This window comes from Manis pentadactyla, chromosome 8, assembly GCF_030020395.1.
Source record: "Manis pentadactyla isolate mManPen7 chromosome 8, mManPen7.hap1, whole genome shotgun sequence".
Taxonomy (NCBI): domain Eukaryota; kingdom Metazoa; phylum Chordata; class Mammalia; order Pholidota; family Manidae; genus Manis; species Manis pentadactyla.
The window spans coordinates 54037290-54062031 of record NC_080026.1 but is presented as its reverse complement, the minus strand read 5'-3'; the positions used below and the strand labels follow the sequence as shown (position 1 = coordinate 54062031).

Sequence of the window (24742 nt, the reverse complement as noted above, 5' to 3'; positions counted from 1 at the left end):
AGTGAAACTCGTTTTTGTTGCTAATGAAAAGTAGAACTACTGAAGATCTTGAATGAATAGTCTAACGTCATTAGTTCTTAGGAGCACATGTTGCTTTGCCATTGCAAGTTGTTTGTGTATTTGGAGCAAAGAGTATTATTAAACTTCTTTCCAAAACAATAAACATTGGTTTTGGAAGAGACAGATAGTATCCTCTAAAATACTATTTAACTTAAGAAAACCAGTAGCAGATAATATGTATTAAACATTTGCATCCAAAAGCCTTTGACGGGCATTATCCCAGTGCTCACAGCATTCCTGTAGGGAGATATCTATGTTGTTCCCATTTTAAGGGTTAAGTTGCCTGAGTCACACAACTAGTGAGCTGAGATACAAGTTTGTTTCCAAGGTCTGATCTTTCATTCACTTTGAAAATTGTTTCAGTAAGTTTACTCAGTTCATTTTCTCACTTATTAGCGTGATATTGGTATTACTTCACAGCTTACACATTTTTGTTTAGTCCCCCAAATATGAATTTTAAAAGTAGAGTGATTCCCATTTCATTAAGTGGACACATGGAGGTAAAATGATTTCCCTTTAGGAAGCAAGTGAGTCTTTGAAAAAAACAGAAGTTTTACTTGGGTCTTCTGATTATCAGAACAGACTCATCAGACAAAGAAATAAAGTCTGTGTTACTTCTGTTTCTGGCATTTAATTTCCCCCTGATAGTTCACTAATGTACTTTTTGCATTTATTTATTCATGTAACTTAGTTAGCAACATTAAGTTGGATACAAGGATGAGTAGGCTGCCCTTGGTTTGGAAGTAAATGCCACAATAAAGGTGTGTGCAAAGTTTTGGGCATGTAGTGCTGCCTGAAGTAGTTGTAGAATGCTTATGGAGAAAGTAACATTTTGGCTCATACTAAAGCCAAATGTATAAGGCAGAGTGATGTGTACTCTATGAAAGATAAAGGTGAAACGATAGTTTAGACAGGCATAAGAGATCACTTGGCTAGGAGAATTACCAAAAGCATCTTGAAAAAGGCATTTGAGCTCAAACTTCAAAGCTAGAAAGGATTTAATGTATCTGACCGAATTAATAAGTCTGTCTTACATTGTTAGGGTGGAGAGACCAATACAAAATTTTGTCAAGTTATGGACAAATTTATGGTTGTAATTTGATAATTTTTTTTAATTTAAAGGAAGCAATGTAATTTTTTTTTAAGTTTAGAATTTCTTTGCAGTTTTTTTTTTACTTGAAGTAGATATACCATATTAGTTCCAGGTGTGCAACATACTGGTGATTTTCTTTTTAATTAGTCTAATGGTTTTAGAATTATGATAGGTAAGCTAAAGGAGCTGTGGACAGTAAACTTAGAACCATGGAGAAAAGTTGAGCATTGCTGCCTAGTTGACCCATTTTTTTTCTCTTGGTTTGACTGCAATTATCCCACAGTTACATTAATAATAGGTTTAAAAAATATTGAAAGTGAATGGAATATAAATTGTCTTATTGAATATTAAAAGGCATTATTGTATAAGACTTGGCAGAACCCTAATTGTTGTAATTCTAAAACCAAAAGACTAATTAAAAAGAGAATCACCAGTATGTTGCACACCTGAAACTGATAATGTATGTCTACTTCAAGTAAAAAAAAAACTGCAAACAAATTCTAGAAATGCAAAATAGAGGACTTATTTATGTGCTCTGTATCTTGATGATGCTATGCATTTTTACTGGTATTCATTCTAAGTAATTTTAACTCACTGATAAGAGGATTGAACATGTAAGGAAATATGTGCTTATAAGTTTTGAATTACTTGTTTCCCCCTCCCCAGGTTCCATATCCATCTTTATAATCAAGATAGCCTCATTGCTTGTGTTCTGCCATACCATGAGACAAGAATATTTGTGCGAGTTATACAGCTTCTAAAAATTAATAATTCAAAGCACAAGTGGTTTTGGTTGCTGCCAATCAAGGTATGGTTGCTGAATGACACTTATCTATAATCATTATAAATCTTGATTAAGCGATACAGTTTGGCAAAAATAAAGTCATTAGTGCTCTTGAGGGTAGTCTGTATTTACTCCACCACTTTTATTTCCTAAGTTCCAGTTAAAGCTATTATGAAAAAGAGCTGACTTTTATTTAGTACCTGACATGAGACTAGGCAATTCACATCTTGGATTCTCAGAAAACTCCCATTTTTACAAATGAGAACAGGCTCAGAGCAGTAAGTTACTTGCCAGAGTTCACCTAACTATAATGTGACAGGTTTGGGATTTGAATCCAAATCTCTTTTAAGCCTGTGTTTTCCCACTATACCATGCTGTCTGACATTTAAAATTTTGCAACTGAATTGCTTTTAAAAAGTTGCAAGTGAAGAAAAGCAGAAAATACTTTAAAAAATTAAAGGGATGAGGATAACTTGAAGGACTTCAGGAAATATTAAAGTTGTAAGAAAGATGCTAGGAATTAATTTATAGGTGAATTAAAGAATGGTTGCCTTATAGGAGGGATCTGACAAAGATCAGATAGCAGCATTTTGTAATAAAACAACTGACTTGCCTTTATCACTTTGCAACATATAGTAGAGGAAAGTAGATGTACGTTATTAGGAATTTTACTGAATATTAAGCATGGCATTTCAGGCTAGGAGGAGGTCAAATGGGGATGGAAGACTAACAGACTGGGACTCTGGAAAGAGTCAACTTTGTGGGTGATGAAAGTGAGGTCAATGATCAGAATTAGTAAAAAGAGAGGGATGGGAATTTTTCATTAGAAGAAGAATTTAAGAGCTTAGTTCTAAAACCCTTGAACTAAAGAATGTTCAAGAAGATAAGGCCAACCTCTCATAAAACTTGTCATACTTCTCAGCATTTACCCTACTAATAACATCAAGACCATTTTTTCCTCTGGTCTATACACAGACCCTGATGCACACTTGTTACAGATATCCAAACTACACTCACTTCAGATTCTCCTTTCATTGATTTATTCAGTATTTACTGGGCAGTCAATACATGCCACACATGACGCCAGGCAGTGGAAATAGTGTAAGTTGGCCCAGCTCCTAGTCTGTTTCTATTAATGTTATTTTAAAGTAGCTACAAAACCATATCGCATTGGCTCAAAAAACAAATATAACCAGTAATTACTAAGAGGCCAGAGAATCCAGATTTAGATAAGTACACATCAAAACGAACACGATAAACATTTTTCACTGAGCACCTCCACCTTTCTTGCTGACGTCTTGAATTCTTAAAAGTTTGTACAATTTTATGTGTTAATTTCATCTGTACCACCAGTTTCAAGGAGAGACTGTATTTTACGTTCATGAACTGTAACAGTATAAAGATGTTACTTTAGTAGGTACTTTAAAAATAATTAGTTGATGAATATCCTTAGTAATTCTTGGTTCTTTCTGTCTATAACAGCAATCTGGAGTGCCCTTAGCTAAGGGAACTTTGATTACCCACTGCTACAAAGATCTTGGATTCATGGATTTCATTTGTAGTCTGGTGACAAAATCTGTGAAGGTGAGTAGTATATTATTTCATGACTCTATAATTCCATTGAAACATTGCTCAGAATGAGGAAAACTACTAAGGCCTTCCCTATGAATAATGGTACTTTGAAGAGGTTCCTTTTGTTAAATGATCTAGTTTTGCACCATGAGCAGTTTGATCAGTCTTTCATCACCAAAGGTGTTTTTCTATAAAGTTAAATTATTCTATTCCTTGTCAAATTCTATGTACAGTGACTGTTTAAGCAGAGTCCAAAAATGTCAGAAAGATTATTCCTTGTCATATTTCACTAGACCATTGAATTTGTGCATTGATTAAGTGTCGCATATGGTAAAAAATGAAAATGTCAGCCTGAAGGTAGTTGAGAGTTGTAAATATTTTTACACTTTTGTCAAATTGGCCTTTCACTCTTAAATGTGCTTTGTGTTTTTGTTCCAGGTTTTTGCTGAGTTTCCTGGGAGTTCAGCTCAGTTGAGAGTTCTCCTAACTTTTTATGCCTCTACCATTGTGTCTGCTCTAGTGGCTGCTGAGAACATATCAGACAATGTAGTTGCCAAGTTATTTCCATATATCCAAAAGGTTAGTCCTACTCATGTGTAAAGTAGATTCTTTTGTACTTAAAGGAATTTTCTTGCTTTTGAAAATGTCATTAGACATAAATGTTTTAAAATTGATCATTTATTTCAGATGGTTAATGATATTTAATTCTTAGATAAAAAATATGAGTTCTTTTGTCTTAAAACCTTACCAGATCTTATTTAGGACTCCCTAAAAATAATACTGGCTATTTGGCCCTGCCACAATCTCCCAGATCTAATTTCTTAGCAGTCATGCTACCTCATTGGAAAAAGAATGGATTAGAAAATCTTGAGGAAATAAACTCTTATCATTCTTATTGCATTGACTTCTACTTCTTAATGTTTCTTTTTCCTAAGTGCCTTACTGCATAGTACCCTCCCAGGGTCCTTGTGGAGGTGCTGCTTTTCTTCCCCCCAATGTCCCCAAATTACTGTCTTTAATCAGACACTGTTTTGTTTCTGATCGAAGTCTTCCTTACACAGGTGGGTGTTTGCATATAAAAGAAGGGCTCCTTGAGTCCTGTTAGGATGTGTACTGGGTGTCTGAGTTAGGAGAACCTCTGAGATCCTTTCTCTCATCCAGGAGACTTGTTTCATCTCTATGTCCACTCAGGAAACATCTTGACTTTTTTACTTTTGAGGAGTGGTTGACTCTCAGTGTATGTAATTGGGTAGTATTAATTTCTGATTTATGGCATTTCTTTGTCAAAGTAAAGTAACATTTTAAGTAGAATAAAATAATACCATTTTATTATTTTTCCTTATATTTTAAAAAATATTTAGGGATTGAAATCATCTTTGCCAGATTACAGAGCTGCAACATACATGATAATATGTCAGATTTCCGTGAAAGTGACAATGGAAGATACCTTCGTTAGTTCATTGGCTTCACAGATCATTAAAACACTGACCAAGATTCCCTCTTTGATCAAGAATGGATTAGGTTGCTTGATAGTGCTCCTGCAGAGACAGAAGCCAGAGAGCCTTGGGAAAAAGTATGTACAATTGAATTGAGAAATGGTAATAGAAGTGAAAGAAATGACTTTGAATAATTTTTTTCACAGATAAATTTTGTAATTTATTGCCATTTCTTGTCTAACTTGTGAAGTCAACATATTACGTACTTGTTTCTTCCAAGGCCGTTTCCTCAGTTGTGTAGTGTTCCTGATCTTATTACAATACTTCATGGGATTTCTGAAATATATGATATCAGTCCTCTTCTGCATTACATGCTTCCCCATCTAGTTGTCTCCATCGTTAATCATATTACAGGTATGTGGTCTTATATTTTGTGTCCAGAAGTTTATTGTCTTAAGATTTGATTCTCTTAAAGGGAACCCTCCTACACTGCTGGTGGGAATGTAAACTAGTTCAACCATTGTGGAAAGCAGTATGGAGGTTCCTCAAAAAACTCAAAATAGAAATACTATTTGTCCCAGGAATCCACTCTTAGGAATTTACCCTAAGAATGCAGCAGCCCAGTTTGAAAAAGACATATGCACCCCTATGTTTATCGCAGCACTATTTACAATAGCCAAGAAATGGAAGTAACCTAAGTGTCCATCAGTAGATGAATGGATAAAGAAGATGTGGTACATATACACAATGGAATATTATTCAGCCATAAGAAGAAAACAAATCCTACCATTTGCAACAACATGGATGGATCTAGAGGATATTATGCTCAGTGAAATAAGCCAGGTGGAGAAAGACAAGTATCAAATGATTTCACTCATCTGTGGAGTATAACAACAAAGAAAAAACTGAAGGAACAAAACAGCAGCAGACTCACAGAACCCAAGAATGGACTAACAGTTACCAAGGGGAAAGGGACTGGGGAGGATGGTGGGAAGGGAGGGATAAGGGAGAAAACGGGGCATTAGGATTAGCACACATAATGTAGGGGGTTGGGGACATGGGGAAAGCAGTATATACAGAGAAAAGAAGTAATGATTCTATAGCATCTTACTACGCTGATGGACAGTGACTGTAATGGGTATGTGGGAGGGACTTGATAATACAGGGAGTCTAGTAACCATAATGTTCAAGTAATTGTACATTAATGATATCAAAAATAAAGAAGGAAGTAGCCACCGCTTGCAGCAGATGAGAAATTTCCACAATCTCACACTCTTGTTCTTTGCTGATGAACATTTGTTCAAAACAACCCTCCCCAATTTCCCCTTAAACCTAATAAAAAAAGCTCATTGAACTTGAAAAAAAAAAAAGATTTGATTCTCTTAAAATAGGACCCATACCCTTCTTAATATCTTAAAATACTTCGAAGTTTCTGCTATCCAATTTTTTGTGTGTAATTTGTTAATTTTTCTCATGTGAGAAACTTTTGGGGTGGCTAGCAGATTGGTTGCAGGGAAATCTTTGTTAATTGAGTGGCTTAGAATTTTTTTTTAAAACTGTTCTAAAACAGTCTTTACATGAAAAGGACTATGGAATTATTTGAAAACAATTTTAAAAAGTTACCAAGTAAACTTTCCCTTCTCATTTAGCTATGTAGTGAACTTAGTGATTCATTTACAACAAATACCCAGTTGCCAAAAAGTTTTTCACCCTTGAGTTATTGCAAATATAAGACCAAGAAAATATCTTGCGTAAAAATCCAAATTTTAATTTGCATGGTATTTTTTTTACCCTTCAATAAATAAATAAATAAATACAAGGAAGAATTACTTGGTTCTATTGCTACTTGGACTAAGAAAGCCATCCCTTAAAATAATGTCAGTCTATTGGAAAATCAAGGTTTGCTCAGTCAGATCGTGATTTAAACATGGGTTTCAGAAACATGACTAGCATAAATATGTATTTTTCCTGTTCTGATGGTAAGTAATATGATCCTGTGTTTGAAGGCAGGGCTAGCATCCAATTCATTTATCTACAGTCTAGAAGATGACAGCTCTTGGTTCAGTAAGGAAGTATTGAGATGAAAGCTTAGCCTGATTTCAGAAAGATTTTTGAGGTCTATGTTCAGGTCCCAACTTAAACCACTTGTAATATGACCTGGGTGAAGACTGTGTTTTGGATTTCTGTTTCATTAAAATGATAGATGTGATAATACCTGTCTTTAAAAATGTATAGAACATCAGGTAAAGGATAAATAAGGGTAACGTATACAAAAATGCTTTGAAAAATATAAATGACTATATTGGTGAACTATACTTTTGAAAATAGGTAAAAACCTGGATGTTGATCTATACGTTTTAAAGTTATTCCTGTAGAAAGATTTTTCTGCTGTAAATAAATTTAATAATATAAGCATGCAAAAAAATTCCCTAATTTTAATTTTTTTTCTATACTAAGGAGAAGAAACTGAAGGGATTGATGGTCAAATCTACAGGAGACACTTAGAAGCTATACTCACAAATATATCACTGAAAAACAACTTAGACCATTTATTGGCTAGGTAAGCTATTTTTTACATGCTTTTGATTGGTATTTTTGTGGCTGAGTGTATTTCTCAGAGTTGGTTAGCAGTTTTCCAGTATCCCTTTATAATGTACTTCTTACTTTCCCCATATTTCATTAATTATAAGAACATAGTTCAATAATTGTGGCAACAGAAGAAAAAGTGCTTTCTCTTGCTTGTCTTTAGTGCTTACATGTGATCATGAAAAGTTAATAGTTAAGATAAATATGGGTTATAGCTACATGTAATTTGTGACTTTAGACTTTATTATTAATAAATGGGCCCAAATGCCTGAAAAATCTACATCACAGTTGGTATTCAAACATCTATGAAGTTTGAGGGTTGATGGGAAGTAAAGACAATTTCATCCCTTTCTGTAAAAATAGTTCAGTCTTCTAAACTGTCTTTTTCTTACAGGACAACTTGATATAGTGAAAAGAATGTAGGCATTGCAGTCAGGAATAGGGTTGAGTCCTGCCTCTGTCATTGCCGGGAAAGTAGTTAATTTCTGGAGTTCACATTGCCTGAAACTGGTTTTGCCATCTTGTAACATGGGGTGGGTACTTGTCTTCTGATGGGTATCACTTGTGCTCCAGCTCTCAGTTTACCTTGTGAATTAAATGAGAGCATACATGAAGTATTGTTGAGAACTTCAGTTCAGATAAGGGCTGAAAGCAGTGCTCTACATTTGGTGGCCCAGTAGGACCCACTAAGTGTTGACTCTTGTTACTGTTGTCATTTGACTCAGGCAAATTCTAAGACTGTTGAACTCTAGTTTCTGTATCTAGAAAATAGGTTATGACTTTTACCTCATATAGATGTGATAAAGATATTTGTAAAGCATAGAAACTATTGACTATATAGCATATAAAACTATAGAACTATTGACTGTATTCTCTATGCTGTACTTTCATCCCCATCCTAGAATATAATAGGTACTCATTAAATAGTAACTTGTGTGCCTGCTGACACTTGTTTTGTTTTGCAGCCTTCTTTTTGAAGAGTATATTTCATACAGTTCACAGGAAGAAATCGATCCTAATAAAGTGTCTTTGCTTAATGAACAATTTCTTCCACTTATCAGGCTTTTAGAAAGCAAGTAAGTTGTGTGTTTGTTCCCTTCTCTTAAAGTTTTATAAAGAGAGTATTCACAAGTAACATTTTAGTGTAGTGAATGAATTGTAAAGAGACTATCCTTACTTTTTTTCCTCCCCTTCAGGAAGGAACAGGTATAGGATTTAAAAATAGGCAAGCTATAAATGGAAATAGGGGTTGTGTGCGGACCATGGAGAGTATATTTTATGTAGAGACTTTGATAATTTTTTTATTGAAGTATAGTTGATACACAGTATTACATTGGTTTCAAGTATATGTGACATAGTGATATGGCAGTTATATACATTACTAAATGCTTACCCCAACTAGTATAGTTACTATCTGTCAAAATAAAAAGAGGCTATAGAACTATTGACTCTATTCTCTATGCTGTACTTTAATCCCCATGACTAATTTATATTATGATTGAGATTTTGTGCCTCTACCTGCTTCACCTATTTCACTCACTTACCCTAACCCCACCCGATGGTAACCACCAGTCACTTCTCAGTGATTCTACCGCAGTTCTGTTTGTTTTGTATTTTTTTTTTTTTTTGATTCTATGTATAAGGAAATCATATGATATTGGCTTTTTCTGCCTGGCTTATTTCACTTAGCATAATGCTCTCTAGGTCCATCCATGTTGTCACAAACAGCAGGATTTCTTCTTTTTTATGGCTGAATAATATTTCATTTTATATATGTATCACCTCATCTTTATCCATTCATCTATTGATGGATACTGCCGTTGCTTCCATATCTTGACTATTGTAAATGAATGATATTTCATTTATAATAATAAAATAATGAATGAAATAATGAACAAAAAATGAATATTTCATTTTATATATGTACCACCTCATCTTTATCCATTCATCTATTGATGTATACTGCGGTTGCTTCCATATCTTGACTATTGTAAATAGTGTGGCAGTGAACATATGGGTGCATCTATCTTTTCAAATCAGGGATTTTGTTTTCTTTGGGTAAATTCCTAGAAGTGGAATTACTGGGTTGAATGGTATTTGTATTTTTAGTTTTCTGAGGAACTTTCATACTGCTTTCCATAATGGCAGTACTAACTTACATTCCCGCCAACAGTGTAGAAGGTTCCCTTTTCTTCACATCCTTGCCAACACTGTCTTTTCGATAGTGGCCATTCTATCTGGGGTGAAGTGATGTCACATTGTGATTTTGATTTGCATTTCCCTCATGATTAGTGATGTGGAGCATCTTGTCATGGTCCCGTTGGCCATCTCTATGTCTTATTTGGAAAAACATCTTTTCAGGTCCTCAGCCCATTTTTTAATTGGCTTATTTGCTTTTTGGTACTGAGTTGTATGTTTTCTTTATATATTTTGGATACTAACCCCTTTCAGATACATCATTTAGGAATATATCCTTCCATACTGTAGGATTCCTTTTTGTTTTGTTGATGGTGTTCTGTGCTGTACAGAAGCTTTTTAGTTTGATGTAGTCTCAGTAGTTCATTTTTTATTTTGTTTCCCTTGTCCTGGGGAGATGTGTCCAGAAAAAAAATTGCTTATGCTCACATTTAAGAGATTTTTTCTGTTTTCTTCCAAGAATTTTATGGTTTCATGTCTAATATTTAGGTCTTTAATCCATTTCAGATTTATTTGTATATGGAGTCAGACAGTAATACAGTTTCATTTCTTGTGTTTAGCTGTCCAGTTTTCCCAACACCAGTTATTGAAGAGACTGTTTTCTATTGTGTATTCATGGCTCCTTTATCATATATTAATTGACCATATATGCATGGGTTTATATCTGGGCGCTCTAGGCTATTCCATTGATCTATGGGTCTGTCTTGGTGCCAGTACCATACTGTTTTTATTACTGTGGCTTTGTAGTATAGCTTGAAGTCAGTGTAATACTTCCAGCTTTGTTCTTTCTCAAAATTGCTCTAGCTATTTGGGGTCTTTTGTGGTTCCATATAAGTTTTAGGATTATTTGCTCTAGTTCATTGAAAAATGCCATTGATGTTTTGATAGGGATTGCATTGAATCTGTAAATTGGTTTGGGCAGGGTGGCCATTTTGCAATACTTAATTCTTCCTATCCATGAGCATGGGATAGATTTCCATTTATTTGTCTCTTCATCAGTTTCTCTCATGCGTGTCTTACAGTTTTCAGAGTAAAGGTCTTTCACCTCATTGATTAGGTTTATCCATATTTTATTCTTTTTGGTGCAATTGTAAATGGGATTGTTTTCCTGATTTCTCTTTTTTGTTAGTTCATTATTAATATATAGGAATGCAACAGATTTCTGTATATTAATTTTGCATCCTGAAACTTTGCTGAATTCAGTTATTCTAATAGTTCTTTGGTGGAATCTGTAGGGTTTTCTATATGTAGTATCATGTCATCTGAGTGTGACAGTTTTACTTCTTTCTTACCAATTTGGGTGCCTTATATCTCTATATTGTCTGATTGCCGTGGCAAGGACTTGAACTATGTTAAATAAAAGTGAGAGTGGACATCCTTGTCTTGTTCCTGATCTTAGAAGAAAAGTTTTCAGCTTTTAGCTATTGAGCATAATGTTAGCTGTGGATTTGTTGTATTTTGCCTTTATTATGTTGATGTATGTTCCCTCTGTACCCATGTTGTTGAGAGTTTTTATTATGATGGGTACTGAATTTTGTCAAATGCTTTTCTAATATCTGTTGAGATGATCATATGGTTTTCATCCTTCCTTTTGTTAATGTGTATCACATGGGTTGATTTATGAATACTGTACCATCCTTGTATACCTGGAATAAATCCCACTTGGTCGTGATGGATGATCCTTTTGATGTATTTTTGAATTCAGTTTGTTAATATTTTGTTGACAATTTTTGCATCTGTGTTCATTGGGGATATTGGTCTGTAATTTTCTTTCTTTGTATTGTTTTTGTCTGCTTTTGGTATTAGAGTGATGCTGGCCTAATAGAATGAGTTTGGAAGTATTCCCTCTTCTATTTTTTTGAAAAATTGAAGAAGGATGGGTATTATCTACTCCTTAAATGTTTGGTAGAATTAATCTGTGAAGCCATCTGGATCTGTTTTGAAGTCCTTCCAGAGCTTGTTTTATTTCTGAATTCTCCTTCCTTAGTTCTTGCATATTTCTCTGCAAGTCCATCAGCATGGTTATGACTTTTGTTTTGAATTCTTTTTCAGGTAGACTGGCTAAATCTCTCCCCAGATTCCTTCTCAGGGGAAGATGTAGCAGATGCTGAAGCTGTCTGGGTTAGTCTTGTCTGGATCATATTTTTTTGCCTTTTCATGTTGACAGGTGCTATTGACTGTCAGCTGGGAGGGCCAAAATTTTCACTTGCTACTGGCCTTTCTTTACTGGGACAACTGCGACCCCTAGTGGCTTGTGTTGGGTAATTGCGTGTAGAGTGGGTCTTTGTGTCTTGCCTGGCCGGAAGGGAGAAATTTCCCTTTCTGTGGGCGGAATTTGTCTCAGGCTGCTTCTCTGCTTTCGCAGCGCCCGGTGGGGTAATGGATGGGGGGGCTGCTTGACTGTTTGCCTCCGTGAGGGGTCTCAGAGCTGTTGCCCAGGGGGTTAGTGCACCCGGTTTTCCCTGTAATTTCCAGCTGCTGTACTGTGACCTGGGTTGTTTCCGTCAAGCTGTTAAGTCCCTGTCCCTTTAAGACTTTCAAAAAGCCCCCGCTTTTCTTTGTCACAGGGGCATCAGCTTCAGCACCCGCTCAGAGGTCTTACTCCCTGTTCCCCCAGTATCCAGGGCCCCCTGGGCATGTACTGTGTCTGCGCTCTGGCCCGGATGGCTGGGGCTGGGTGTTCAGCAGTCCTGGGCTCCGTCTCCCTCCCGCTCTGCCTATTCTTCTCCCGCCGGGAGCTGGGGGGAGGGGCGCTCGGGTCCCGCAGGGCCGGGGCTTGTATCTTACCCCTTTCACCAGTCGCTGGGTTCTCGCTGGTGTAGCTGCAGTCTGGCCACTGTCCTGCGTCTTCTGGTCTCTCTTTTAGGGCTAGTTGTGTTTGTTGTATTTTCAAAAGTATGTATGTTTTTGGGAGGAGATTCCCACTGTCCTACTCACGCCGCCATGTTGGCTCCGCCCCCCGCCATCTGGATCTGGACTGTTAATTACCAATTCAGTTTCATCCCTGAAAATTTGTTCAGGTTTTCTGTTTCTTCCTGGGTCAGTCTTGGAAGATTGCATGTTTCTAGGAATTTGTCCATTTCTTCTAGGTTGTCCAATTTATTGGCATATAATTTTTCATATAATTCTCTAATAATTCTTTGTATTTCTGCGATTGTAACTTCTTTATTGTTTCTGATTTTATTTTTTGCCCTCTCTTTTTCTTGATAAAAGACTTTTTGGAATAGTAATAGAAACAAACTTGATCAATATTATTTGGTTTTACATACACTATTTGTTTAAATTTTATCTCTTAATTTCAGTAATTCTTAAAATTCTGTTTTGCGTGCGTGTTTGATGTGTGTGGTTAATAACTTTATTAAGAATAATGAATTACTCTTTAATTTCTTTCCAGATATCCTAGAACATTAGATGTTGTATTAGAGGAATGCCTAAAGGAAATTACAGATCTAAAAAAACAAGAGCTTTTTCACCAATTTCTCTCTCTTTCTACAAGTGGAGGAAAGTATCAGGTACTTTTTTTCTTCAAAAGAATTATATGACACTTAGGGGTATATTTCTGTGGTTATTTGAAGAGCTCCAGAAGGAAATTTGCTACTTCTCTGCTCTGTTTGGAAAGTTTCATGGAGAGATGAGATACACAGTTTGTATAGTTAACTGAAGTAAGGCTGTGAGGTAGGAGTTGAATAATTGCCAAAAGATGACCTCACTTAGGTTTCCAGTTTTCCTTACCTTTCTCCCATAACTGTATTTTGCAGTGCAATACCTACTACCCATATGTGGCTATTTAAATCACTGATAAGACAAAGGGAGCTGCAATTTTATTTTATGATCATGTTAGTACTTGAGAAATTTCCTGATGATTCATTCTAAATCTTTATACTAGAAGTTAGATATTTGAGCATTTCTTAAAATAAATAGTCTTGGAGATAAATATTAGAAAGAGAAATATGTTTTGGTTTTTCTTTTCAATAATAAGACTCAACTTTAATGGTGTTTCATTTCCAAATCTTATGTTTATAGACTTCCTTCCTAGTCTGATTATATAACTGAAGTAAGTCATTACTAATTTGAGTGTCACTGCTTTATCATTTCAGTGAATTGTATTGTCTTCAGTAATCTAATTTTTTAAAATTTATGTTATCATTTAGGTAATAATATGGTGATTTATCTTAGATTCTTTTTACTATATTAGAGTTACAGAAAGAATATAAAAAATTAATTAAATTAAACCTACACACAGATACAAGAATACATAAAATCACAATATTAATGATACAGTTTTTTTATTTGTTATAACCTTTGCTGTGTTCTAGAAACAAAGATTGTACTTTACATTTTGGTTTCTGAAGTTAGACGATTGTTACTGAGTATGTTGGGCAGTTTGGGGTGGTTTTCTCCAGATTTTCTTCTTGATCATATGCTGCCAGATTTAATGGTGAAATCATTTGGTATTTTTGCTAAATCCTATAGATTTTAGCAGATTCTGATACCTCCTTGACGCTCAGTCTGAATCATCCACTTGCTTCTGTGAGACTTCTGGCCATTAATCATCTGAAAAATATCATGAAAACATCAAAGGTTTGCATCAAATACTTTCATTTGTGATGTTTTTATCCTTAGGATGAACAATGTAATTCTAGAATAAGAAATTAAAGCCACCAACTAGAATCAGTACTTTGTAATTACACAGATAAACTAAATAAAGTGGATGAGAATATGGGACAAAGATTTAGGGCTGTACGTGCCAGTAACCACCATCTTAACCTGTATATGCCCTAATAACAAGTGGTTTTATGTGCTTCCACATTGCAGATTATTAGTTTCTCATTCAGTATTTTTTAAACTGGAGTTTATAGATAACTTACAAAGGTTCACAAATTACCTGAAAGTCTAAAAGTTTTGAAATTTGATTTTGATGGCCTTAATTAAGTTTAACATAAACTTATTTGGGGATATCAGAATGATAGCTTTTGGAGCATTGCCCCATGATTTCAGTACCTGCAGTTGTATTTGTGTCTAAAATTTTGGTGGCTCCAAATAATAAGTACAGAGGCTGAATTAATTTGTAAATAATGTCTTTATACCAAAATGATGTTTTACGAAGACTGCAGTGTTTCAAATAGAGCAGTAGTTTCTGAACTTTATCTGTTCAGGCAGTACCTTCACAGTTTTTGCTATTAGCTTACCACTGTACTATTTTCTTAAAATTTTTCTTTATCTTCTTTTAAATGGACTCACTATTTTATGTAGCATTCAAATCCTGGGTTTGAAATGCTAAATTTTATATACATTTTACTGTAGTTACTCTAATTAATATAGGAGAATTTGTATAATACCTAAAATCATCTTGTGCTATTTTTTGCATATTTGGAAGCTTTCTTGAATAGGAAAAGTCATAGCAGAGTTCTCCCATTGTGCATAGTAGTATAACCATGTTGAACTCTATAACTTTGTCATGACAATTAGAACCAGGTTAATGTTACAAATAGAATTAAATTTCAGCTAATCATAATGACCACATTAAATGTGGCATCTCAATTTGAATTTTACTGGTTTTGTAGAGTTTTTTTTAATATTTGACTTACAAAGTAGTGTTTTATGTCTTTAGTGTTTATATTTTTAAGGGTTAAAATTAATTTTAAAATGCTATATAAATAATAAATTAGGGTCTGTGAGAATGTTTCTTTAAAAGTGGGCGATATAATCAAATTTGTAATATATTTATTTGATTTATTTTCAAGCTAGCATAAATTACATTGCTTTTGCAAATTGCTGATAGGTTTGTCTATTGATTTGTTGGGTAATTAAATTGATTGAATACACATCTTGGCAGTAATAGGACAATTTCAGTTTCTAGAATTAAAAAAGGGATCCTTGGAATCTCCTAATATTCCTGAAGCTATTCTCATACTTCCTTTTCATCTCTTCCACTCCTGTCCTCTTCTGGATTTGGTTTAGTTTTCCAGGGAAGGGCACTGTGTACATTCAGCTTACAGACTTACATATTATTATGGTTAGTGTCTTTCTTTGCATGCATTAATTTCATTTTCCCCTTCTTCATCAGACGGGACATAGGTTTTCTAGAATTTCAGATTGGATATTTGGCTACTTGTTAGCTCTTGAGAAAATTCTGGTGACATTTGGTACATGAAACTTTGACTTCAGTTTTGTGAATTCTAGGGATTTTAGTTTATTTCCCAGCATAGTGTATAGACCTGTATTTTTTGGTAGGATTATTTAGCTTTTTTTCACCACCTACAGGTAAGGATATATTCAGGTTGATTTGCAGTTTTACTTCTCTGTTATTGTGAAGGATTACATGCTATATTTTATTTCATCACTTAAAAGAAATAGGTTCTCTGTTTTGGCAGACTGCATTTCTCAGTGCATATCCTTATCCTTACAAAAATTTTGATGATAATAGCTAACTTTTAACAGTATTTACTGTGTGTAAGGGACTCTTCTAAGCAATGACAAGTATTAGTTAATCCTTTAACAATCCTTTGAGGTGAGTACTATTATTAACTCTGTTTTGTAGATGAGAATAGTGAGACCTAGAAACTCAGGTAATTTGCTTAAGGTCACACAGCTAGTACTAGGATTTAAATCTAGACATTCTGGTTCTTTATTCTATGCATTTTGAATATCTGGGCTCTCATTTTAACAAGGTGAACTCCTTAATGCCAAAGTTACGTTTGGAGTATACATACTTGATTATATTGTCAGTGGAAACTGAAAAGTTTGTATCAAACAATTTTTCATCTAAAAAGGCCTTTAATGATTATCTAGTTCAATCCAAATACAATTAGTATCTTTGAATTTGCATCCAGGACAGAACCTGTTTCCTTGACTGTGTTCTAGAATGCTGTTCACAAAACCAAGCTTCCTTTCTAATGTAAAGTCTTAGGAGATTTTAACAACAAGTAAACTAATGTATTTTTTCTCTTGTTTAGGAGAGCATTGATGAGTCTTTCATAAAAGATGCTGTTTTAACCCGATTAGCTGATGATAGTATAGACGTTGTTTTGTCAGCTATAAGTGCTTTTGAGGTGAGTCAATTTGTTGTCCTTTTAAGTATACATTTTGTTTTTAAGTATTTTCTTGCGCTTCTCACATGATTCTCTGCTTTAAGTAAGAGTATATTTGGAAATCATTCTTCTCTTGGAAATTTGTTCTTTTGAGAACACAGACTTAAGCTTGTTAGGGAAAACTGACAGGCGTAATTAGACTGCACAAGTTTATATATATGGAAGTTCTTTAACAAGATAAAGTGCTTTGTAAATTTTTATCAGTAAATACTCTGGGACCATGGAATATTGGCTCATAAATGCCAATTTTAAAAATTATTCTCATAAAACTTTTAAATCTGTACTAGGATTTAAGGGATAAATTATAATTCATTGTCTTTCATAGTTCATTTAGCAAGCACCATAAGTATTTGAAGCAAGTACAAATTTGCTCATGGCTATTTTTTTCCCTCTAGGTTTTTAAACAGCATTTTAGTTCAGAAGTGTCTGTTTCAAATCTTCTGAATCTCTTTCAAAGAGCAGAACTTTCAAAAAATAAGGGGTGGTATGTATTCATTTCTCCTTATGCTATTTGAATCAGTAATACTCTTACATCAAGTAATTTTGGTTTTCTTTTTCTTTACATTTTTGCAACTTATAGTTTAGTTATATTGATGCCTTGGTAATGGTAGTGGAAAGGATCTTAATATAACACTTTTGCATTATAAAAATAATTTGGGTTTGTATGGGTTCATTTTATTTTTGAAAATTTCCTGATAAAATGGAAAAAGCATATAATTTATGATATAATTTTAAAATCCTTTATATAATTGATTTTTTTTACAAGGATACTATATTACTTTATAATTAAAAATATGTATTTAACAAATAAAAAATAAGCTCATAGGCATATGGCACCTCTCTATAGTAAGTATTTGATGAATTCTGATTAATTCATTTTGGGCACCTAAGCTTTTTGCATGGAAAAATGAGTAAGCTCATTATAAGAGAGGGCATGTCTTACAGGTTTTTGTATGATATTTAGTTCTTTGTGCACAGTATATATTCAGATATTTTTTGAATGCATGAGTGAATCTCTGATTTCTAGTGAAGTTGAGATACATAGTTGTGAAGTATGTTTTATGTTTATAGTTAACCTAATGATTTCTCCTAAATTTAACCTAAAATTGCTGTCCCAAATAACTCCTTTATTTACATAGATTTTAAGTGATTATCTTGGTGTCTCTGAATAATGTGTCTGGTGAAGAGACCAAGATGTCAGTTGAGGTAGAACAATGTAATGGTGATATTTGCTGAACTGAAGCTTCTAACATGTCTTTCAACCAAATGTGCTTATGTATCTTTCAGGTACAAGGTACTTGAAATAGCAGCAGACATACTAATTAAAGAAGAGATACTGAGTGAAAATAAACAGTTGTCTGATCAGGTAGTGGTACAGCTGCTGCCGTTTATGGTCATTGACAATGATGATATGGAATCTGCTGAGATGAAACTCGCTATATACTTATCAAAATCAGGGATTTGCTCTCTACACCCTATGTTAAAAGGCTGGGAAGAAAGTAAGAAATTCAGTTGTTCTTTAAAGGGGGGAAAACACTTTAAAGACTTGAAAAAAGAAGATAATTACAATTAAAGACTGGCTATAATTGTTATTTGAAATCATGTTTGTTGATACATGCCAGCAAGATTTTTAAAAATTTTTGCTAAGATAAAAAGTATACAATGAAAAGGAAATGGATGTGCAGACAGATTCAGAATTGGATAAAAGGAAAAGTAAAAAAAAGCAAATCTTCATAGGAAAATTGTGTAAAATTTTTGTCTAAATTCACAGGATTCCTTAGATGAGTATTGATGACATAAGGGCCTTCTGTGTTCAATTAAAAAAAATTTTTTTACAGCTCTTGAAAATGTGATTAAAAGCACAAAGTCAGGAAAACTAATTGGTGTAGCAAATCAGAAGATGATTGAGTTGTTGGCTGACAATATAAATTCGGGGGATCCTTCTTCAGTGTTAAAGATGGTAGGTGTGCTCTTGAAGATAATCCCTGGGTTTCCTTCTCATAATCTTAATAGAGTCTCAGTATTTTACTAGATGAGCCTTTTTTTAAAAAAGTAGTCTTGTATTCTTCAGTACTTTGTTTTGCCTTAAACATGTATTGTTCAGTGTATTCTGCAGATTGTTTGAAATCCTTAGCATTTCACATAATTTTTTCATTGTGGTTTTATATTGGACCAGTAAGAATAATGTGTTCTATTTCACCTTCCTTTTTTCTTCTCATTCAAAATACTGAAATCATATATTTAAAAAAAATAGGAAAATACAATCTAAAAGAGGAGAAAATTTCCCTTGCCTTAGTAAATAAACCTTTGTGAAAGTGTTAGGTGTGTAATTTAAAAACATTTATCCACTTGGCAGTTGTAATTATGTTAATTGTAATTTCTGAAATTATGTATTTTTATAATACTTATAAGTCAGTGCTTACTATTTTTTTAAGGCTTTATATTTGTCATTGTACTTTAAATGTAAAAAGCATAATACCTAGATAGGTCTCAGGTAGAGAAGATTATTTTACAAAGCTAAGAGCTACCAGTAATGGAATGTGTTTATTTTTCAAGGTGGAAGATTTAATAAGTATTGGGGAAAGGGAGTCCTTTAGCCTGAAGCAGAAAGTAACTTTTCATGTCATCATGGCTGTGTTGGTGTCCTGCTGTTCATCTTTAAAAGAAACTCACTTTCCATTTGCAATAAGAGTCTTCAGTTTGCTGCAGAAAAGAATAAAGAAGCTCGAAAGTATCATTACTGCAGTGGTAAGGAGTACAAAGTCTGGAAAGTTGAACATTGAGTGAAATGACAGCCTGGTCTGTTGATCACAGTAAAGCTGAAAATTGGAGGCTGAGATGCTGAGTCTTCGATGTTAGACATGAAATGAGAAGAAGCCATGGGTAGCAATAGTGAATTTTACAGAAAATTTGATTCAGTTACATAATTTTAGGGTTGCAGTGCTTGGTGTCTGATGATCGACTCTGGCATGTATTTTCTTTATTAAGTGATTATTCAAACTGTACTTAACTATCTATAATGATGAAGAATTTATTCAATATATTAATGATTGAGCAAAATATGACTTTATTCTATTACTTACTAAAAATAGATCTTTTGTATTATTCTAATACTACATTAGATTTGGATTTTGCCGGACATTATTACTAAGGATCTTGTTTCAGTTGTTTATATTTTTGCCAGTATCACATCTGGAGGTACTAAGATAATTTCTTTTAATAATCTGCCATTCAGAGAAAGACAAGTACCAAATGATTTCACCCATCTGTGGAGCATAAGAACAAAGCAAAAACTGAAGGAACAAAACAGCAGCAGACTCACAGAATCCAAGAATGGACTAACAGTTACCAAAGGGAAAGGGACTGGGGAGGATGGGTGGGAAGGGAGGGATAAGGAATAAGGGGCATTATGATTAGCACACATAACGTAGTGGTCGGGGGGCATGGGGAAGGCAGTACAGCACAGAGAAGAGAAGTAGTGACTCTGTAGCATCTTACTACACTGATGGACAGTGACTGTCATGGGGTATGTGCTGGACTTGATAATGGGGGGAATCTAGTAACTATAATGTTGCTCATGTGACTGTATGTTAATGATACCAAAATAAAAAATAATAATAATAATCTGCCATATATAAAATACTTTGTTTTTATTTTTCCTCCAAACTTCATTTCAGAGGCTCCTCATAGGATTTGCCGAACGAATCACATCTTTTCATATTTATATATGTCCTCAGTATTTTATAAGTTCTGTGACCATTGTTAGGTAAAATAATGTAAACTTTAAAAGAGTAATTCTTTGCATTTTAAAATTAGTCCTGATAAGCCCTTTTTTTTTATTTATTAAAGTATCATTAATATTACAATCTTGTGAAGGTTTCACATGAACAACATTGTGAGTTCAACGTTCAGCCATATTATAAGTCCTCACCCCCACTATTGCAGTCATTGTCTGTCAGCATAGTAAGATGCTAAATAGTCATTACTTGTTTTCTCTGTGCCTGATAGGTCTTTAACTTCTTTCTTTATCTTTTGTAAGGTGTAATAATCTGAACTGCATTTGTTCTCAGTCTTAAAAGTGGACAAAACTGAGTGTTTTGTGTTATATAACAGATTGTTTTCTATTGTTTTACATTTAATTCCCTAAGAGTCATGAGCATCCTTTTGGCTGTAGCTGCACGATGAACCAATGAAATCCATCACTAAAGACATTATCATATAAGTCTAGTTTTGGATTATTTTCTTTCCAAGTTAAGACTCTGGACTCACTTATTTGGAGTCTCATTTGTCCTTTTCCTGCACTTTTTCTCATGCTTCCTTTTGGCATTTTCTGTATAATTTTTAAACATCTCAACATTTTCTTTTTAGAGTCATTTCCAAGTTTGGAGATTTCACCACATACTTTATTCAGATTAGGAGTGAAAATGTGAAATTAGAAAAGTCTCTTTAAGGAGCTCTTGGAAATCCAACTCATTTTCTGTTTAGAAGTGTGCCATTTAATAAAGAACAATTTATATGAATAACATTTCTTTTTAGGGATTTTGTTTTTTAAAGAAAACATAGATAAAAAGAAGCCAGGGTTAACTTGTTTGTTAATTTATTATGTTAACTTACTATCTTGTAAGTAGTGATAATTAAGCCTCTTAAAAAATCTAATTAAAGCTACTAATCCTCTCCCCACCTAATTGTCCACATAGACAAAATTTTGCATATTTCCTCATCATACATCCATTGCAGTCCACCTATATAAACTGTGTTCAGAACCCCTTAAATTTGTACTGTTTCTGTTTCCCTTACCATCTCAGGAAATCCCCAAAGACTGGCATTTTGAGCTGATGATGGACAGAGGGATACCAGTGGAGCTGTGGGCACATTATATAGAACAGCTCAACAATGCCCAGAGGATTGCTGTGGAGGACTCAGTATTACTTGTATTTTCACTGAAAAATTTTATTCATGCACTAAAGCCTCCTAAATCTTTTCCTAAAGGTGAGACAGGGTATGAATCTTTTGATGTGGTACTCTAAAAAACTTAATTATTGATTTCTTGACTGTTCTTTGTTTTGAGTGGAAAGTTCCCAGCAGTGTGTTCACATATGTTTATGCATCATTTCTCCTTCTCTTCATGTCCATGTAGATGATATATGGTGGAATCCTGCACAACTGCAAGAAGACAGCAGAAACTATCTGCAGTTGCTTATTGGGCTCTTTGAGATGGTTCTCAATCGTGCTGATGCCATCCATTTCAGGATTCTGATGAAACTTTTCACAAAGGTATCACCCTTATCTTTTTCAGGCATAGTCTTCCCTTTAAGAAGAAAATGCAGATTGTTTTAGTTATGACAGTTTTTAATTGAGATGAAAGTAGACAAGTAAACAGTGAAGATTATAATAATAAACACAGGCGCTATAAAGCAGTACTGTACTCATGACACCAGTCAGGTTGGACAGACTAACAAAAACTGCTGCATGCCTACTAATGTGTTAGGCTGGTTAATGTATGTCATAGCAGCAGGAATAAAACCAAGCAACCCAGACGTGTTTGCTTAGTTGCTGCCACTACCAATGAGAAACTGATGTTCAGGGAGGTGATTTAACATAGGCAGTGTCACCCAGTTAAGAAATTTCATCAGGCCTTAGTGACCTCTGTGTTGCCAGGTTCAGGGATCAGTTCTTTGTTCTTATCTTACTTGCTCTTCAGCAGCATTTGACAGTTGTTGCTCACTCCATCTTTGAAGTGCATTCCTAATGAGGCTTCCCAAACATCACTCTTGTCTTGGATTTCTGCTTTGTGTTGTCTTTTTTTGTGGTCATTGTTTAGTGTGTTCAAGTGCAAAGTTACAGCAAGTCCTCTGAATATCACTGAGTATCAATTCTCTGAATTTACATTCTTCCCAATTGGTTAAAATGAGTATAGAGTAATTTTAAGTGATTAGACAAAGCAAAACATAAATTGTTTTCTATAATATATTGTACACTCATGAAAAGAGGATTTGGAACCCACCTATATGAATAAAAATTAAATTTCACTGTCTTTTTTTGTTTTTACATTTAGGTACATCTGGAAGATGTTTTTCAGTTATTCAAGTTCTTTTCTGTTTTATGGACTTACAGTTCAAGCCTTTCAAATCCACTTAACTGCAATGTGAAAACAGTGCTGCAGACTCAGGCCCTTTACATAGGTTGTGCAATGCTCTCTGCTCAGAAGGCACAGTATAAACACCAGCTGGCATCTCTCTCTTCTCCAGGTACTGGAAGTAGCATTGTTATGTTCTGTCATGACCAACTATATATGTAGCTGATGTTGGTTATAGTTTGGAAAATTTATTTTTTATTTTATTTTTTAAATAGACCACATGTGCTCCCTCTCTGGGTCTCTTTTTATACGCACATACATTTTACATACGTTTTATACATTCATACATATACACTCACAAACATACCATTTCTGGTTACTTCTAAGGCACAAATGTCAACTGCAAAATTTCACCAAAATAAGTAATAGAAATTGTAGATAATTAATCATGGGTTCTTAATATCCAACTTCATTTTTCTGAACTTCAGCAGTTACAGTCATAATACAATTCAGTATTCAACTGACTACTTAAAGAATGGGCCTCCACTCAGACAGCCCTCCTGGATTTGTCTCTTTCCTCAGGTATAAGTAATTTTCAGGTTGGGTGCTCATTAATGAATCACCAAAAGTGAAATTTGTGTTCTTGATAAAGGGAAATTGCAATTGTGCAAAAGGTACAGAGTTGATGAATATGATGTTAAACAGTGGGTTGACTTACAAAGCTACTGACGAACGAGAATTAGACCTGATAGTGATTGAATATGAGAAAGCCAAGGATAATGGATGTGATTGGTACTTCACAGAGGAATTGAGTGACCCTTGGGAAACTTGAAGATACTCTTGATTAATTTTTATATTCCAAAATTGCTTTTTACAAATGTTCTGTGAAAACAGTGAATAATCATGTGCTTTTCCTAGAATAATTTCTCAATGTTTATTTTTTATTAGTTTCTTCAAAGAGCAATAATTACAATTGTAAACAAACTTTTGTTAAATAAAAGGTAAAGTTAATACGTAATTTTAAGCTTTACTTACAAAATAGAATCCCATGAATGTAATTATTTCTCTGCTACTCATCATAGAAAGGTGAATTTTACTATTTTAGGGGATTTACTTTTAAAGGTTTTCTTTTTCCAGGTTTTTTTTTTATGAGAACCTATGTACATTTTTAAAAATTTAATTTTTCAAATAATATGTTATAAGCATTCTATATTTAAAAATACAGAAATAAGTCTTTTAAAATGTCTGCAGAGTATCCCATTGTATGCAAATAGCATTATTTATTAAACTGGTTATTGACTGTTAAACTTGTGAGTTTTCAATAAGGTATATATATATTTTATTTATAGATCATAACTATTTCAATTTCTAATTAGATATGAAAGCCTACCATCCTTTGGCATCAAACGTGGTGGCCCCTGAGGAATATGTCTTTTTGTCTATAAATGGCAGGACCAAAGCACTTAATTTTTCCTCTGGCATTGCTGCAAGACAGCTGGCTTCCTATCTACCCCAGATGCCTCATCTGCTGTCATCTCCACCCTTCCTAAAGTACTTTTGCATTTATGCTACCCAGATATCACAGTACTCCACTGAAAACAGGAGAGATGCTCCTTGTGGACCATACACTAGAGTACCAGAGGGCCTCATTTAGATGGTCACTTAGTTGTAGTACCTCTCAGTGCTCTCCACGTGGAGTCCACAGTGAACTTCTATCCATACTTGCCCATGAGGAGTCTAGAAAGTGTTGGTTGATGTTTGTTTTAATTTACTTAAAAATAAGCATTAAATATCATTTGTAAGGTAGAAGCTACCTTTGGTTTGTTATGCCTGAGCAATATAGTAAAT

At 34.2% G+C, this 24742-nt stretch overlaps 1 protein-coding gene across 4 annotated transcripts in view; it reads left to right on the top strand.

Moving 5' to 3' along the window:
- HEATR1 (HEAT repeat containing 1) overlaps positions 1 to 24742 on the top strand; it is a 54582-nt gene that overhangs the window by 2565 nt on the left and 27275 nt on the right. For all 4 annotated transcript variants that reach the window (XM_036919323.2, XM_057505742.1, XM_036919324.2 and 1 more), the window contains exons 4-20: positions 1820 to 1961; positions 3420 to 3521; positions 3948 to 4088; positions 4871 to 5082; positions 5226 to 5359; positions 7403 to 7505; positions 8497 to 8607; positions 13122 to 13239; positions 14201 to 14308; positions 16684 to 16779; positions 17214 to 17302; positions 18106 to 18317; positions 18657 to 18778; positions 19375 to 19566; positions 21624 to 21807; positions 21956 to 22092; positions 22874 to 23066. In XM_036919323.2, coding sequence (XP_036775218.2) covers positions 1820 to 1961; positions 3420 to 3521; positions 3948 to 4088; positions 4871 to 5082; positions 5226 to 5359; positions 7403 to 7505; positions 8497 to 8607; positions 13122 to 13239; positions 14201 to 14308; positions 16684 to 16779; positions 17214 to 17302; positions 18106 to 18317; positions 18657 to 18778; positions 19375 to 19566; positions 21624 to 21807; positions 21956 to 22092; positions 22874 to 23066 — 2396 coding nt within the window. The remainder of the gene's footprint in view (positions 1 to 1819; positions 1962 to 3419; positions 3522 to 3947; positions 4089 to 4870; positions 5083 to 5225; positions 5360 to 7402; positions 7506 to 8496; positions 8608 to 13121; positions 13240 to 14200; positions 14309 to 16683; positions 16780 to 17213; positions 17303 to 18105; positions 18318 to 18656; positions 18779 to 19374; positions 19567 to 21623; positions 21808 to 21955; positions 22093 to 22873; positions 23067 to 24742) is intronic.